Source organism: Mesoplodon densirostris, chromosome 17, assembly GCF_025265405.1.
Source record: "Mesoplodon densirostris isolate mMesDen1 chromosome 17, mMesDen1 primary haplotype, whole genome shotgun sequence".
Taxonomy (NCBI): domain Eukaryota; kingdom Metazoa; phylum Chordata; class Mammalia; order Artiodactyla; family Ziphiidae; genus Mesoplodon; species Mesoplodon densirostris.
In genome coordinates, this window is record NC_082677.1 from 25,671,175 (window position 1) to 25,689,437 (window position 18,263).

Genomic DNA, 18,263 nt, shown 5'->3' on the forward strand with positions numbered 1-18,263 from the left:
TATAGGGCTTCAAGACTTATAAAGCTACATTAAGATAGTGTGGGACAAGGTTAGACAGACCAACGTAATGAGAACCTGGAAACAGACCCTCATACATGTGGTCATCTACTTTACAACAAAGGTGCCATAATTATTTAGTGGGGGAAATGGCAAATGACAGCGTTTTCAGCAAGTAGGGCTGGGTCAATCGGCTATCCATAAGGGGGGAAAAGGAAACTTGATCCCAACTTCCTACCTTTCATAAAAATGAATAAACCTGTCTGTGAAAGGTAAAATAGTCAAGCAACTAGAAGAAAACACAGGTGACTATCCTCATGGCTTTGGAGCAGGCAAGCCCTTACATATGATACAAAAAGCACTGATCACAAAAGGCGAGATAAGCAAACCCAGACAGTTTTACCTCAATTGTTTCTGTAATTCTTACGATCCCCTACAATCACTGCCCTATTTAAGTCACTTGGCCTGTAATACAACAGTTGTCTCCCAACAACTGTTCTTTTCCCTTTAATCATTCTTCCATAGTACAGACAGAATAACAAACATAAAAATGTAAATTTAACTGTTACTGCCTTTTTTGAGTAAAAATCCTATAACGGGTTAGCATCTTTAAGAGAATTACATCCAAACTTCTCAGCAGATTACAACTAGCCCTTTATGACCTGGCATTTACCTGCCTCTCCACCCAGGCAGTCTGCTTCTAGCTTGAATTTTAGCTCTACCAGTTTCAGAGTTCACATGGTCACTTTCTGACATTCGGCCTATTCTGTTTGAATTGCCTTTTCCATTTCCTTCACCAATTCGAATTCATCTTTCCAGACTGAGGTTCCGGTACAACATATTTGAGGATTCCATCCGTATACCTTATATTCGGCTGCGTCCCTTGTTGCTATCACATCACAGACTATTGCCCTTCTTTGGTTTTAGCACTTAGAACAAAATTGGCTTAAGTTTCTGGAAGGCGTTAACATCACTGAATCCCAGGACTTAGTTTAGATTCTGAAAGTGGCAGACATTCGAGTTCAGTTACTTGTTTACCTCTACTGAGAGCCGCTCACTCCCACTCCTTCCTGCTCCCCACCCCGCCCCCATTCCCCTCCCGTGGAACTTGCTGGAAGTTTCTTCTATCTGAATTGCACGGGTCAAAGGGCGGTGAGGGAGGGCCTGACCAACGAGATGGAAAGTAAAGCAGCACTGAGACAAATTCAGGCCACCATTCTCCCTTCAGTGCCTTCGGATGGAACACGTTTTTCTTCTGTCTGGGAAGCCAAGTAGGAAGAAAGCCTGGGCCTGTGTCGTTCTGGGGAAAGGAACAGTCCACCCGCACCGGAACCAAAAGGCTTCCTGCAGTCCAGCCTCTGCAAAGGCGGAGCGACTTCCGGCGAGTCCGAGTCCTTTAGGGTTCCCAGCGCCAAGATCCCGGCATCGCCGCGCCATCCGGAACTCGCTCCCGGAAAAGAACACGTAGCCGAGAACGTCACGGGCCACGAAAAGCTTGGCTGCCTCCGGGAGCCATGATGAGAGCTGCAGAGAAAAGGGAGCTCGATGTGCCTTGTGTTATTATTAACAGAAATACAAACGACCCCAAACGCCACACGTTCCTGAGCGATAACAGTACGACACAAACGTCCGTTCGACCTACCACGCACGGAGGCTGAGCGGCTGTGTGGGTGCCGGCTGGGACTGGGTTACGCCAAGGCCTGCGTAACCATGGCTGCAGGGGGCGGGGCCTGACAGGCTGCTCGCCGGCCGGGGGTGGGGGCGGGGCGGGCCAGGAGAGTCGGTCCTCCACGGTCCCAGCCCAACCCGCGCCCGCGCTTCACCTCCCCTCCCCTCGCGGCACGCTGCATGGCTGCTCATTGGCTACGTAGGACGGAAGCTCGGTTGGTGTTTCTCCAGAAGTTTCCCCCTTGGGCGGCGGCGGAGCTGGTACCGTCGGTAGCAGCAGCTCCAGCAGCGGTAACGGTGACTATTAGAGATGGCGGCGGCGGCTGCGGGACCTGCAGTATCCCAGAGGTGCGTGCTTTTCCTTCTCTTTGCTATTATTTGTATCCCCCTCCGTCTTTCTTTAGTTAGAGAGCCCTGCTGAAGTCGTTGTTTTCCTGGCAGGTTTTTCCGGAGCTTCTCAGATGCTCTGATCGACGAGAACCCCCAGGCGGCGTTGGAGGTGAGAGAGCTGGTTCACTGTGCTCTGGGGAACGCAGCCGCGTCGGGTTCCGGCCCACCCCGCCTCTTCCCAGCACTGTCTTCCCGGGGTCGGGGCTGCTGCTTTTCCTGTGTCTCAGCTCCGATGTTGACAGACTCCGCCTCTCCCTTCTGTGTCCCGCAGCGGCCCGGTTACGCTTCCCATCCCTAGTCCGTTCCTGCCTCCTTGGAGCTGCTTAGTAAAACCTGCTTTCCTTTTTGGGGGTAGAGGTGACATTCGTAGTTGGTCTGAAAGGGTTTGTTTGTTTTTTAAATGGCATTTGTGACTGAGAGCAAAAAGTGAAATCTAAGGCTTGATGTTTATTCATCCTGTCTTTCGTTTGACAATCATCCTTGCCATTTCTGTGTACCAGGTTTGTGCTGAGTGCCTGTATGAACTCACACTATTGGAACAGAAACCTTTTCCCGTGTGTGCCCGAAAATTTCCAGATGTCCAGTCATTGTTCATTATCCACTCATTTGTTTATTCCTCAAAACAGTTTCTTGGGGGCAGCTGTGTGGAAGGCACTGTTTGCTCTGGATTAAAGTCTTATTTATGTATTTAACTGACTTGGAAGGCACTTTGTGTTTGTGTTAAGTGAAAAACTATAAAGCTGTGAAGGAAAGCAAAAGAGCAAGAGTTAAATAGTAATTTGAAGTAATAAAGAGAGCCCAAACTAAGAATACATGATGTAGTGGGTCACAAAATGTAGCCAGGGGTTTCTTGCTTTGAAGCATAAAAAAGAGGAAACTTTGTTTTGCTGTTACGATTTAACATATGTAAGGTTAGGAATTTGAGGCAAGAGAACCTTTTACCTAGCTATGACTTCTAAAAGGAATTTGTTCCATGGTTGTTAGTTGACATTTGAGAAGAGGCATGAGGGAGTGAGCTGGGAAGCTCCGGGGAAAGATTATTTCAGGCAGGAAGAGGAGTCCGTGTCAGGATGCTGAGGTAGGAATGAAGTCAGCTGTGCAAGGAGCAGCAAGAAGGCCCATTTGGTTAGAGTGGGATGAAAGTGGAGTAAGAAATGAGGTGGGGAGGAAACCAGGGCGTGGGGCCTTTGGGGCCTTTTAGGTTGGATTATGCTTTTGGGGCCGGGATACCAACACCTTCAAACGAACTGGTTGATTACTCAGGAGTGCTGTGATGTTTCCTAGTGATGCTTTTGGGATCACTATTAGAGTAATGTTACCAGAGGCACTGAGAGTTTTTCTCCACAATTCCTTATGTCAGTTAGATAGCTATTAATTTTCAGAATCTACCTTTGTTATGGTCCTCTTAGGGCCCACGCCTCCTTTGGAAATCTAGTTTATATAATAGCTGCTATTAAAGGATATTAATGTAATGAATTCTCTGTCACGTTACGTCTCAGTTATTTTACTTTTAAAATTATTTATTGAAGTGGGATATCTAATACAAATCTTAAGTCTGTGCTAATGAAGTTTTACATGTATGTATACTACCCAGATCAAGATATAGAATACTTCTATTCTCAAGGCTTTCTCATGTTTTTTCCCAGCCAATAATTCCTCTTACCCACCTGTTCCGTACTCTGTCACCATCAGTTAGTTTTTCTTGGACTTCATATAAAAAGTATCATACACTAGGTATTCAGTTGAGTGTAGATACTCTCTGTCTTGCTTTAAACATTATGGGAGATACATCCATAAGTTGTTTGCTTTTCACTGCTGTGTAGTATTCCACTGTATTAATATAGCACAATTTATTCTAACAGTGAACATTTGGGATATTTCCAGTTGTTAGCTAGTATGAATAAAACCACTGTGAATTTTCTTGTACATGCATTTTGGTGAACACATGCAGTCCTTTCTTTTGGGAGTGCATTTGTTTTTTTCTTTCTAGGAGTGAAATTGGATAGTGTAGGTGTGTGATTAGCTTTAGTACATTTGTCCATAAAGTGTGGCTCTTGGACCAGTAGCATCAGCATCACTTAGGAACTCAGAGAAATGCACATTCTTGGACCCCACTCCAGATTTTCTTTTTCATTTTTTTTGGCTGCGTTCTAGGCATGTGGGATCTTAGTTCCCCAAACAAGGATCAAACCTGTGCCCCCTGCAGTGAAAGCACGGACTGCCAGGGAATTCTCCACTCCAGATTTTCTGAAAGTACTTATGACTCCTGTAGGCCAGTACTCCTTACCCTCCCATTTTACAGAAGAAAACAGACCCAAAGAAGTCCAAGTGGTCTGTCATAGAGATGTATGCGGCCAATTAGAGGCAGAATAGGGACCTCAGGACACGTTTCCTGATTCTTAGTCTAGTGCTGTAGAATAGCGGTCTTCAAAAGCATGATCCCCAGACCTTCTGCAGGAGCATCACCTGGGAATTTGTCAGAAATGCAAATTCTCAGGACCTGCCACAGACCTGAATCAAAAACTGGGAGTGGGGAGAATGATCATGATAAGAACCAGCTTGTGTTAAGAGGAAATGTTCTTCTTAAAACTTAAGATGATCTTCTCACAGAGATAAACAGGCAAATGTTAATTACTAAGTAATTGGTAATAATGAGTAGGGCCGGAACCTTGATGAGAAGTGAGAGTCTGTTTCCCTCTAGATTTTCCCAAGGGTTGGTTTAACAGTAGCTATTTTAAAATTAAGGTCGCTTGATATCACATCAGTTAAAATGTCACATTTTTATATAAGACCATCCAAAGAGAAAGTGTATCAAGCTGATTACATTTTTTATTCATTAAACAAACAATGTTAGTGGCAAATGCTGTACTGGGAGCCAGCGAGCTAAAGATGAAACTACTGTAGTGAGGGAGTTTGTAGTCTAGTGGAGAGAGACAGGCATGTCAACAGATCATTAAAATATAAGTACTCCAGTGGAGTGTTGTATCAGGTACAGTAAAGAACGTAGCAGAGTAGAGGCTAACTGGGGAAGTAAAAAAAACTTTGCAGAGGAAGTCTCAATTCAGTAGAGAGAGAATACGTGGATTATGAGAATCTTTCGAGGCCCAGTGTGAGTAGTGCTTAAGAGCATGGGCTCTGGAATCAGGCTGCTTGGGTCAGTATCCTGGTTTCAAGAAAGTTCCTGCTATCACTTTTCTGGATCAGATTTCCTGTCTGTAAAATGGGATTAACTAGGACCACTTCAAAGGGTGATTATGAGGATAAGTAATGTAAAGTACAAGGGTGAGGCCCTCGAGGTAGACATCTTATAGATTCTTTGCTCTCTAGGTTCAAGCCACGCTGGCTTGCTTTCTGCTACTCAGATGTGTCGAGCTCAGTCCTGGTGCAGGGCCTTTGGACTCTGCAGTTCTTTTGCCTAGAATGTAGTCTGTATTGACTATCTCTTGTTTTGCTTGGAAATGCTCATCACTCTAGATTTCATCTGAAATGTCACCTTCTCAAGGAAGCTGTTTTCTCTGACTACCTTATCTGAATTGGGCCCCAATGTAAGCTTCAAGAGTGCAGGGGTTTTGTGTATCAGTTTACCACTGTGTTCTCAGCGTAGTGCCTGGGATGTAGTAGGCACTCAGGTGTGTTAAATGACTCCTACCACAATTCTTGGAACAGCTGTGAAGTGCATGTACAAGGACGCTGAGGCTAAAGAGATTAACGTGCTCAAGGTTATCGAGTTTAGAAGTGACAGGTCTCAGGTTCAAGGCATCAAGGTCATCCTCTGGAGGAGTGGGTAGGATTGGGGTGTATGATATAATTGTTTGGGAGCTGACTTTGAAGTAGTTGACCACAGATAGCTTTGTTGAGGGCATAGCTGGTTAGCATAAAGTATACCTGTTCTACATGGTTATGTGATTTTTCTCCAGGAGTGCTTGCTAGTTTAGGAAGGGAGAAGGCTTGATACTCTTGTTTATCCATGACTGGGATTTAGCTGTGACTAGAAGAAAATGGCAAGTGGGGTCAGGCTGAGCTATCCAGAGCTAAAGGCCTTTAAACGTTAGGTCAGTCTGAGCAGTCTGCTTTTGCTTTTAATCTTAACAAGTAACCTTTTTGGATAGTATTTTAAGAGAGCCTAAAGCTCTATTAAGATTTGGAAATTAATTTTCTAAGATCCACGTCTTAAACAATTTTAATGCCTTAAAAAGGAATTTTCCCCCTATCGTTCTGTGTTATCAGGGTACTTCCTTTACTATTATCTTGTTAAAGATTTCAGTGTAATTATATTTTACACTTCATAGGTTTCTTTACTTTTGCGAACTATAACCCAACCCATTTTCTGTGAGAAGTACTATATCTTTGGATACGTTTCGTATAAGTCTGTTTAAATAGCCCTTTGCTGCTGTGATTCAAATGTTGGCACTGAAGTCCTTGCCTTTTGAGATACCTCTCTTTAGTCCCTTTGTACTCTAGCAGCCAGCAGCTGTTGTCACAGAAACAGTAGAACACTGAAAACATGCCACAAGTCAGATGTAGTTAAGACAACCACAAATAATTATTTTAACGTCACTTTTTCTGGTTTTATTATATTGTATATTCCTTATTCAAAATAAATTTATTGTTGTGTTTTATTCATGACTTACAAGTTGGTGTGTTATAATGTTCAGTTTGTGTTGAGTGGTTTTTTGGTAACTTTTTTTATTGATAGCCTAATAAGTCAGTTGCTTAGTTTATTTAACTGAATGACCATAACTGGTTCTCCTTAACCAACAATTGGTTTGTGTTTTTAAAGGTCATTTGCAAGTTGGTTCAAAATTCAGAAGTTTATACCTGACTCCTAAAGAAAAGGAATATTTTTTGGTAGTTCTTGTTATTAATATAACCAATCAATTATGTATATTGAGCACCTAGTCTTTTTTTTATGAATATGTTGAAGTCCAAACTCTTAATTAATTTATTTATTTTTGCTGTGTTGCGTCTTCGTTTCTGTACAAGGGCTTTCTCTAGTTGTGGCAAGCGGGGGCTACTCTTCATCGCGGTGCGCGGGCCTCTCACTGTCGCGGCCTCCCTTGTTGCAGAGCACAGGCTCCAGACACGCAGGCTCAGTAGTTGTGGCTCATGGGCCTAGTTGCTCCGCGGCATGTGGGATCCTCCCAGACCAGGGCCCGAACCCGTGTCCCCTGCATTAGCAGGCAGATTCTCAACCACTGCGCTACCAGGGAAGCCCAGAAAAGGAATATTTTATTCATCTTTGAAACTCCAGTGTCCGGCCTATGTTTGTTCCATAATATGTGTTTTAAAATACTTTTTGAAAAACAAACAGAAAAACCTGACTACTGAAAAAAATAATACTTTTTGAATTGATGATCCAGATATTATTATAATCTATAACAGCCTTTTTGACCTATAATATACATTTTCTTGGTCAGGAGAGGCTGGAAATGTGGTTTTATGATACATTTGAGTAGATATGTAAGAAGCCATCAGCTGTTTTCAAAATTGTTTGAAAGCTTAGTGGAAGATGGTGTTTTTAGCTTAAGAATTTCAAAGTATTAGAAAATCTTGTATTAATACAAATGTTAGATGGTGTGTGAAAGAAACTTGGAGTAAAATTTTACCATGAGGCAATGTTTAGTGGTTAAAATTTGATTTGGAGTCAGACAGACCCGGATTTGAATTCTATCTCTGGCGCAGTCACTGACTAGGAAGTGAGGGAATGGATTTTCTGCGCACATATGGGGGAAGAGCATTCTAGTGAGAGGGAGCAGCAGGTGCAGGGTCCTGAGATGTTCGAAGAACAGCAAGGAGGCCATTGTGGCTAGAATGGTGGCGCAAGGAGAAGAGTTTTAAGAGGTGAGATGAGAGGGAGAGCAGAAGGTTATATCAAGGAGGGCCTTGCAGATCATTGGAAAGACTTGGGCTTTTGCTGTGAGTCAGCTGGAAAGATGTTGGAAAGTTTTGAGCGGAGACATAGTAACAAGATCTGATTTTCATTACTGCTTGGATCAGGGTGATAGGGGTTAAGATGGTAAAAAGTGGTTTAGATCTTAGGTATGTTGGGTTTTGGGTTTTAGGTTTACGATTACCAAGTATAGTATACATTGCTTTGTGAGATTCACACTGCGAGGTTCAAGCAAAGCCACATGTGTGGCTATTGAAGTAATTTTGCCTGTTAAGAAAACTACCAAGTCCCTAGGGTGTGTGGGCAATGGGTAGAGAATCAAAGCCTTCCTGTTTGCCTGCATTTGTCCTTGGCTTCACTAATTGTGCTCTCTCTTCTTGCATCAGTATTGTTCCAGCTACCACTTACGAACTGTGACCGCCCAGATGGGCAAAAGTTTTAATCCGCTCTGTTAATTCTTGATCAACTGATAGTAGCTATCTATGAGATATTGTATCTGGGCTTTTGACAGAATGCTGTAATTTCGTAGGCCATTGATAAGAGGATAGGAGAGGGCCAGGTAAACTTGATTATGTATTTATTGGTTTCATTAACCTCCCTGAGCTCTAGGTTTAACTTCCATTTTTTTGTTTTGTTTTTTTAAATTTTTGTTTTTATTGGACAGCTTCACATTTTCTAGGCATCTCAAATTCTACATGATCTTTGAATCTTCTCCAAATTAGAAGGAGAAAATCAGTGATGGTCAATGTATATGAACTAAACTCTCCAGAATAAATGAGGTGATAATAATTACCATCTATTGAGTTCTGCTGTAGGCCAGGAACTGCTAAGTGCTTTAGGTAGATATTACATTCAGTTGTTGTCTTTTGAGGGGAGAAGGGAGGAGAAAGGGGGATATTGATCCTCTTGGAAAGAAAAGCTTCAAGCTTGTTTCCCTGTTATCTTTCCTCCAAATACTTTATGATAATAGGTTATTTGATTAAAAATCATGTTTAATTAGAATTCGATGGCTTTTAAAAAACATTTACTGACACTCAACATGTTTGTATTTGTAGGAGCTGACTGAGGCTCTGGAGCAGAAACCAGATGATGCACAGTATTACTGTCAAAGAGCTTATTGTCACATTCTTCTTGGGAATTACCGTGGTAACTTTTCTTACAAAGTATATTGTCTCTATAAGTTACTTACAAATTTTGCCTAAGATGCAATGAATCAAATAAAATAAAGGTTATCTTCCAGGATTTTTAACTTGGTCTTTCATACAAGGTGAAGTAGCCGCAATGTGACAAACATTATGTTGAGCATCACCCATTTAAATTTTATGGTTGTCCATTCTTCTTTAGTGGGTGTAGAATTTGTACAGATATCATTCATGGTTACTGGATATGCTAACAAAGAATAACATCAAATTTACTATTTTACAAAGTATTTAAATGAATTCCTTTTTTTTTTGTTTTGTTTTTTTTGCGGTACGCGGGCCTCTCACTGTTGTGGCCTCTCCCTCTGCGGAGCACAGGCTCTGGACTCGCAGACCCAGCGGCCATGGCTCACGGGCCCAGCCGCTCCGCGGCATGTGGGATCTTCCCGGACCGGGGCATGAGCCCGTGTCCCCTGCATCGGCAGGCGGACTTTCAACCACTGCGCCACCAGGGAAGCCCTCCCTTGTTTTATTTTTTATAAAAAGAATGTATTTCTATATTCTGTAATTTTAATTATCTGGATAGATAATCTGAGTAGGGAGAAATTAAATACCTTGAGTCAGATTACATAAATGATGTTAATGAGAAAATTAGATGAACTTTGTGATACAGAGCTTTATTCATTGCCTGAAGCGCTTTAAGAAGGAAGCTAAATTTTAGGTCATTAGGAAGGTATGAGGGTAATTTTATTTTGGATTAACTTTTCCTAATTTAAAATCATTTGTCCATTCCACCAGCTTGAAAACTTAAAAGTCAGAGGTTAATTCAAATTTTGTGTTTAGTATTTGTTAGGATCCATAAGTAACTGACGAAAAAACCCATTTTTTTCATACGCAGATGCTGTTGCTGATGCAAAGAAATCTCTTGAACTTAATCCAAATAGTTCCATTGCTCTGCTGAGAAAGGGGTATGCAGTAACTACTCTTCTTGCTGGGTCTGGACTATAGTTTCTTGAATGAATTAATTGTAAGCTTTATATAAATAGTAAATTCTGTATTTATACATTTTATAGCTGAATAGGATTCAATTTTAGGTATATTTTATACTTTTATTGTAGTATAGTTAGTATATATATATAGTTTAAAATAGCGATGGTTGAAGTAACTGCAAAGTCTAGATGAAACTCTTGGATTTCACATCCCTTTTTTGCTTCATCATTTGGAATTTACTGTATTTAACTGACTAGAGAACATCTATTCCTTAACCAAGCTGGACAGGCTACATTTAATGAGGACTCTGTTATCTATGTACTTTATATCCCAGTTTGTTTCTGTTGATAAGTGTGACTTTATTCTTTAAGAATCAGAAACGTCTTTAATTCCTTTATATAACTATATTTTGGAATAAGCAAGTATACGCAATTAAAATCAAGAAATTCCTTCTGAAGTGAGTTCCAAAATTGGATTTTAATGGGAATTATACTAGATATTATAGTAGAGTATTTTAGGAAATCTCTTGGCTGGCTTATTAACTAAACTTAAATTTTTTCTTTTAATAGTAGGGCAAATAGTTTTTTTTTTTATTATTTAGAAAGAAGGCTGTTTTTCATGATCTCATGTGTGTGTATTTATTTTTAATATGTTCATGCAGGATATGTGAATACCATGAAAAAAACTATGCTGCTGCTCTAGAAGCGTTTACAGAAGGACAGAAATTAGATAGTAAGTATTAGAATTATATGTAAGTACACTAATCCATTATATCTATGTGTCTTACATACCATAGCTGAATTTTGTTAGTGTAATCTCAAGTTAATTATAGAAACCCAGCTTTTTTCTCTTCTTAATGACATTTCGTGTTGATTGCAGAATTTGAATTTACTTAAAAATTGATTAAATTGGCCTTTCTTTAGCCCTTAAATCACAGATAAACTATCATCAGAAGCAGAAAACTATATAAACACTTAGTGTGCTTCCAAGTACTTAGTCTGGCTTTATTTTTTTTCTAATGGATAAGTGAAAGTTTAATTTGCTCTCACATTCAGAAGTCTATTTAAGTTATTATCCAGATTGCTGAGATAAGGAAATCTTACAATGAAAATTTTTATTGAGGCATGAAGTATTAAGTTTGGGGTAAAGTATGATAGGGTATTGAAGAAATATGGAGGTTTGAGAGTATTGTGAGTTTCTAATATCACCTTTTTGAGAGAAATAGATGAAAATTATCACAGCAGTATAGATATCTGTGTGTAATATTTAGAAATTGTAAGAGCCAAGTATCAAAAACTCTGCAGAGTACAAAAAGGTTGTAAGTAATCTCATAGATAGTTACAGACTACCTAATCCTAATTGTGTACTATCATTTTATCTTCATCTTATGATAGAGTGTTATCACAATTCTCTAAAGCAGTAGCTCCTAACTGGGAATGGTTTTGCCCTATGGGGGACGTGGAGCAGGCTTCCGTGGTTGTGGCTCATGGGCTCTAGGCTCAGGCTCAGTAGTCGTGGCACACGGGCTTAGTTGCTCCATGGCATGTGGCATCTTCCCGGACCAGGGATCGAACCCGTGTCCCCTGCATTGGCAGGCAGATAAAATTGATTTTTTTAAAATCAGAATTCTTCAGGATGAACAAGTAAATATTAAATCTAACTGATAGGTTTAATATTAGGATAGCTATAAACTCTGTTAGGACAGATATTTTTGTCTAATTCACTGTTGCATCCACAGTGCCTAGAATAGTGTTTGGAACATAGGTATTCAGTAATTATTTGTTGAATGAATATGTTACGTTGTGCAGATGAGTGATGTTACAGTCAGTTTGTTCTTTCCAGGTGCAGGTGCTGATTTCATTGTCTGGATTAAAAGGTGTCAAGAAGCTCAGAATGGTAAGTATTCAGGTTTCCCATGGTCTTTCCGTTTAAAAAGAAGTAAATGTTTGACATTTTTTTGTTTTGAACTTTATAACTTATAACTTAAGTAGTGGATGTTCTCTTAGGTTGGGCTTTCCCAAGGTATTTTGATTTTTTACCTCATTCGTTATGTTGAAAGGGAAATTTGGATGGATTTGTTTTGCAGTGATATTACTGGTAAGAAATTACTGGGGAGTCTCAAGTGACTCCAGGATGCAAAGTTAAACCACTTTCCCTTATTAGGTATGCATGGAGAATTGGTTTGCTTAATCAGTATGTTTGTGCCATAGAAATCATATATATAATTTTGCCTATACATGTACTGTTACCTGAAAATGTTTCCTTTTTATGTTTTTAATAGGATCACAGCCCGAGGTGGTAAGTCCAAAGGTTTTATCCTTCCTGTTTGTTTATTTATTTATTTATCGATCTATCTATTTATCTATTTATTTATCTATTTATCTATCTATCTATCTATTGATTGATTGATTGATTGCTGTGTTGGGTCTTCGTTTCTGTGCAAGGGCTTTCTCCAGTTGTGGCAAACGGGGGCCACTTCATCGCGGTGTGCAGGCCTCTCACTGTCGCGGCCTCTCCTGTTGCGGAGCACAGGCTCCAGATGCGCAGGCTCAGTAGTTGTGGCTCACGGGCCTAGCCGCTCTGCATCATGTGGGATCTTCCCGGACTGGGGCACGGACCCGTGTCCCCTGCATTTTCAGGTGGATTCTTAACTGCTGCGCCACCAGGGAAGCCCCTATCCTTTGTGTTTTTACTTAATTATATTATTACTAAATATATTTGAGGCTGGACTCGGAATGAGCTTTCTGTCAGTTACATATCTCTCTAGGGCAGTTTTACTTATTTTCTTCCTCCAAACGCTGTCTCTTCCCTTCTTATTTAGGGACAACTTAGAGGCCACCGTTGACCCAGGGCAAGTTCTTTAGATTTACAGTCTGAACTGGCACACGTAGTTTAGGAAAGTTTGAACTGGTTAAGAGTCACCACTGTTTCTCAGTGGTCAGTGTAGAATGTTTGTTGCAGAGAGGCCAGCCATAAATGGTGTAAGATAATATCAGGAAGGCACCATGGAAATAGTGCTTCATATGTTTTTCAAGAGCAGTTTGATGCCATTGTTAAGCCTGAAGTTTATACTATAGTCTTAAAAATGTTTTTTTAAATGTTATTGTTATTTTCAGCTTAGAGAGTTACTGAATCTTGGAACTGGACATTTTATATGAGACGTTTTCCAAACATATCTTCAGAAATTTTTCTTTTTTTTTATCCTTCTTTTATTTTAGAAGAAAAACGGTTTTTTGAAATTGAAACTCATAAAATTTTAAAAATGCTGAGTAACAGGGAGATCAGCTCGGTGCTTTGTGACCACCTAGAGTGGTGGGATAGGGAGGATTGGAGGGAGGGAGATGCAAGAGGGGAGAGATATGGGGACATGTATATGTATAACTGATTCACTTTGTTATAAAGCAGAAACTAACATACCATTGTAAAGCAATTATACTCCAATAAAGATGTTAAAAAAAATAAAATAAAACAACAACTGAGTATTCTAATTCCTGTGAAGATGAATCTTATTTAACAATTATGGATACCATGCTCTGTAGGAAGTTTTCATGTAGTTATTCCATATCAAAGTAACTATAACACTGGGTAAATTAATAATACATGCATTTTTAATATGCAGTTACTAAACTAACTTGTAAAAATCTTTCTCTTTTAACTTGTCAAAATCAGTCTGCATCCCAGAGGACTTATCAGTCAAAAATCAAGTAAGTGTTTGTTTTTCATAATGCGTGATAAATAAGCCTAAAGGGAAAAAACCCTGTTGTTTGATAGTAAGCAAGTCCTTACCTGTGATTTAAGTATTTCTTAGTTTATAAAAGAAATCATATTAAAACCTTGAAAAACGAATTGTAAGACTGTTAACTGATTTGAATTACTGTTTATATTAAGGTTAAAATCAAATGAAATGCCAATTAAAACTTACTTCACCTGATTCCACATGTCACCTTTCCATATATTAAAGAGAGCCTCTTCCATTTAAGTTATTGCTGTTACCTAGGTAAATAAGTTAGTAGACTTGATAGAATTGTAACTCTACCTTCCTTTTATATTTGGAGTAAATTTTTCATGGAGTAATTCTGCATGAGTTGAAAGTCACTTGCTGAGGGCAGCAGTTACAATCATGAATAAGTATTCAGCAAGGATTTGAGTTATTTTTAGTTGTTCATTAGCTGTGTGTACAACTTGTATTCTTAGTGTAACAGAAAGAAACACAAGGCATTAATCTCGAACTTTGCATCCTGACTGAATTTCAAAGGAAAACTGTGAGACTTTTAAAGATCCAGTGCTTCTGACGTAAAATGGCTTGAAAATGTTAAAGCAAAACAATTTATTTATGTTCTTTCTGGGGAGATACAGGATGACTCTCCAAGTACCTAGTAAACAAGGAACTTTAGTGACAGGAGCAGGGGTAGGGTACGTAAACTTAATAATTGGAACGTTTGGAGTATAAAATAATCCCACATTGATGTGATAAATATACCATGTATCAGGGTACTGTGCTTAGTCCTGGGAATGTGATAGTGGCAGGATAGATAAATAGCTCTGCTCTCATGGAGTTTATAATCCAGTCTAATTTGAAAGTGATGATATATTTTTAGAGCTTTCAGTGGGAAAGATACACATAATTAGAAATCTCTAGGCACACTAATCTTTCCACATACTTTGAGATTGAAGGAAGGTACTGTATTTAATATTGTTCCTGGCAGAATGAGTTAAATTATTTTAATTTTAGCTAATTTGCTTCTGTTCCCTGTGCTCAGGGCTGTTTGCCCTCAGCTTCAGTAAAGAGATCCTGGAATGCGGGGTCAGGTTGACCTGGGTCCAGTGTAATGCCTGCTACTGGTGTGCCAATTGCCTCACCCTTCTGAGCTTACCTTTTTATTTTTTTCATTTGTAAAATAGGGATGGAAGTGTTTTACTTCTTAGTATTAGGTTGAAATGAGAGGATAAAACTGTTGATGGTGTATTAGAATTGTTACCTGTTAGAATAAATTTTATCTTTAAAACTAGCTGTGCGTGTGGCCTCATGCTGTGTGGTGTGGCCAAAAAAAAAACAACGATTAGTTTAAGCACACAGTATTAGAGATATGTTAGAACCTAGAAAATTATGTAAGTATTTATTAAATCCACTGGAGGGGTTTTGGACATCATCGACCTTACTTTTCTCTTCTGTTAGTACAGGTCATATGAAATTAGTTACATAAAATTGTTTCTGTGAATCAACAGCTGCTTTGCTATTTTGTTCCTCAAGGTGGAGCTCTTGTTCATCAGATTATATACAGTTTTTATCTTGACAAAACAAGAAACAACTTTCAGAAAATTTAAGTTCTAAGTTTCCTTTATCTTTTTTATAGGTATGACTGGTATCAAACAGAATCTCAAGTGATCATTACACTTATGATCAAGAATGTTCAGAAGAATGATGTAAATGTGGAATTTTCAGAAAAAGAGGTTATAGTTTTTGAATTATTTTTGGTTGAGGTTAAATACTTTTATTTGTAAATATAAATATATATTGCAGAATAATCTATAGCAGTCTATTAGATATATATCATTTCTTCCTGAGATAATTTGGAAAATGCTGATGAAAATCTGAAGCATTGCTTTTCCATTTGAGTCACTTTAAGTTTTGAGACAAGAGTATGTATACTGTAGGTTATAGCTAGGTGTGCATTGTTTTCTCTTTCTTTAGATTTGGAATTCAAAGCAGAATTTGGTTGACAAATATAAAAGACATTAGTAAGATACGTGCTTTGGTTACACATTTGTGTGGTGTACTTCATGAAAAAGATCCACTTAATTGTTGGGACTTATATATCTTAGAATTTACTAATCATATTAAGTGACTATGACTTTCAATAACTTGGTTTCTTAGCATTTAGTAGAAAACCTTGTGATAGATATTTGAGAGTTCATGGTAGAACTAGATGTTTTGCACATGACTATTTCTTTGTTATGTATTGTATTATTTTGTTCTTGTAGATTGAGTTTCCTTGAGATTTAAATGTTCAGTATGTGTTATGAAACATACTCTGTTCTGCTACTTAATTACGTATATGAGAATTCATGCGAAGGATACCAGATTTTTAAAAGATTATTTTGGGATTCTTAAGTCTGATATTCCATAGAAAGTTTTGAAAATAATCTGCAGCAGTACTGAAGTTCTGTAATTGTACTCAGTTTAAGTACTTTACCCTTCTTTAAATACATTTATAAAATGTGCTACTAATTTTGTGATCATTAGTTGTCCGCATTGGTGAAACTTCCCTCTGGAGAGGATTATAATTTGAAGCTGAGACTTCTTCATCCTATAATACCAGAACAGAGCACATTTAAAGTACTTTCAACAAAGGTAAGATAATTGGAAAGGGTTATTAGTCGTAGTCTGTGATTGTGAGCTTATAGATCCTTCCAGCCACATATCTTTAAATTAAATAGGAACAATAATTTTTGAATCGTTTTTCCACCTTCCCAAATTCTAGGAAAATGGATTGTAAAAATCTAACCTCAAAAATGTTTGGGGCCTCCCTGGTGGCGCAAGTGGTTAAGAGTCCGCCTGCCGATGCAGGGGATACGGGTTCGTGCCCCGGTCTGGGAGGATCCCATATGCCGCGGAGCGGCTGGGCCCGTGAGCCATGGCCGCTGGGCCTGCGCATCCGGAGCCTGTGCTCCGCAACGGGAGAGGCCACAACAGTGAGAGGCCCACATACCGCAAAAAGGAAAAAAAAAAAAAAAAAAAAAAAAAAAATGTTTGTATGCTTATTAAGATAGGTATAATACTTCTCAATAAAGAGGTTTTCATAAAAGATACAGTGATCAGCATTTTTTTAAGATTTGATATTGACAGTGTCTCATGTCTTGAACTTGTCAGTTTGGTCTGTTGTGATATACAAATACTTCCCTCACACTTTCTTATGCAGTTAAAAATACAGACTACTATAAAGATGAATCTGCTTTCTTGTTTTTTAGTTAAGCTGACTTTTAGGTTACTTTGTTATGAAGGATTAATGAATAATTTAAATTGCAGTTTGAGTAAACATAATTTTTAGATTCCTTTATATTTTCAAAATGAAGTAAAAATATGCAATAGAATTAAAATTCATGGAATATATCAGCTACCAGTCAAAAGATGTAGTACGAGTAGGTAGAAGTACAATTTAGCAGGAAAAATACTAAACTGAAAATCAAAAAATCTGACTGGTTCTTTGCTTGCCCTGTTAATTTAGAGTAGTCACACATAGGACAAGATTTTCAGCATCTATAAAAATGAGAGGGATATGGACTGTGAACTCTGAAATCCTTTCATCTGTAAGATTGTATGAAGGTATATGATGAGTTAATGAGAAAGAATGATATAAATTCCATGACTACACCTTTTTTATGCATATGTCCTGCAACACAGTGTGTTATTTAACTTTTGAGTTTAGTTGTGTGGATTTTCCTATCATAGAATAGAGTCAGGGTTGGCCTGTGTCATGAAGAATGGTAACTGGGCCTGCGTGAAGAAGGGGACACCTGAAGAGGGTTGGAGCAGGAAGTAAAGAAGTAAAGAAGCAGTAGTTTTTGCATCTAGTTAAAAATGATCTGCTCACTTATCTATTTGAAATGTACAAAGTACAGAGCTGTTTACTTAAGAGGCAGAGATAGGAAACAGTTGCTTGGACAATAGAAAGTGAGAAAAAGGGTGACGTACTGTGAAGATTTTCGTCTTACAGGCCCCATCCACATTGGGTAGAATTTAATAAGATAATATTGGGTACAATAAGCACAAAACTATAACTAGATTTGAGAGGGAGATAGGTCAGAAAATTAGGAGTTTGGCATTTTTATACATCTTTCTATTGAGAGGTTGTTAATGCATGTTTTTTTGAAGTAATTTAAATTGATTTGTGTGATGGCAAATAATTTAAAAACCTGTGTTACTGAGCCACCTTGTATAATGGAATAGTGTGGTTGGTGAATACACAAGTATGTGTGGCTACAATCGAGGATTTAACTAAGCAGCGTCCTGTCTTACTCTTTATTCTCCTTTGAATCTTGTGAGTGCTTATTGATTCTAACCATTCCTCTTACTGTGTTCCCAGTTTGCCTTTTTTGCTCCTTGCTCCTTTCTTTAAATGCTACATAACTACTTTCCTTTCCTGTGTAGTAGTTTGTTTATATGTACACATTTATTTCCCTTACTCTTA

At 38.7% G+C, this 18,263-nt stretch overlaps 1 protein-coding gene across 1 annotated transcript in view; it reads left to right on the forward strand.

The window, feature by feature from the left end:
- Window positions 1-1,890: 1,890 nt before the first annotated feature.
- Window positions 1,891-18,263, forward strand: part of SUGT1 (SGT1 homolog, MIS12 kinetochore complex assembly cochaperone) — a 44,018-nt gene continuing 27,645 nt past the window's right edge. Inside the window, exons 1-10 of the mRNA XM_060079588.1 lie at window positions 1,891-2,013; window positions 2,107-2,164; window positions 9,001-9,091; window positions 9,983-10,052; window positions 10,736-10,806; window positions 11,917-11,970; window positions 12,356-12,372; window positions 13,744-13,778; window positions 15,429-15,525; window positions 16,319-16,426. Coding sequence (XP_059935571.1) covers window positions 1,976-2,013; window positions 2,107-2,164; window positions 9,001-9,091; window positions 9,983-10,052; window positions 10,736-10,806; window positions 11,917-11,970; window positions 12,356-12,372; window positions 13,744-13,778; window positions 15,429-15,525; window positions 16,319-16,426 — 639 coding nt within the window. The 5' untranslated portion in view covers window positions 1,891-1,975. The remainder of the gene's footprint in view (window positions 2,014-2,106; window positions 2,165-9,000; window positions 9,092-9,982; window positions 10,053-10,735; window positions 10,807-11,916; window positions 11,971-12,355; window positions 12,373-13,743; window positions 13,779-15,428; window positions 15,526-16,318; window positions 16,427-18,263) is intronic.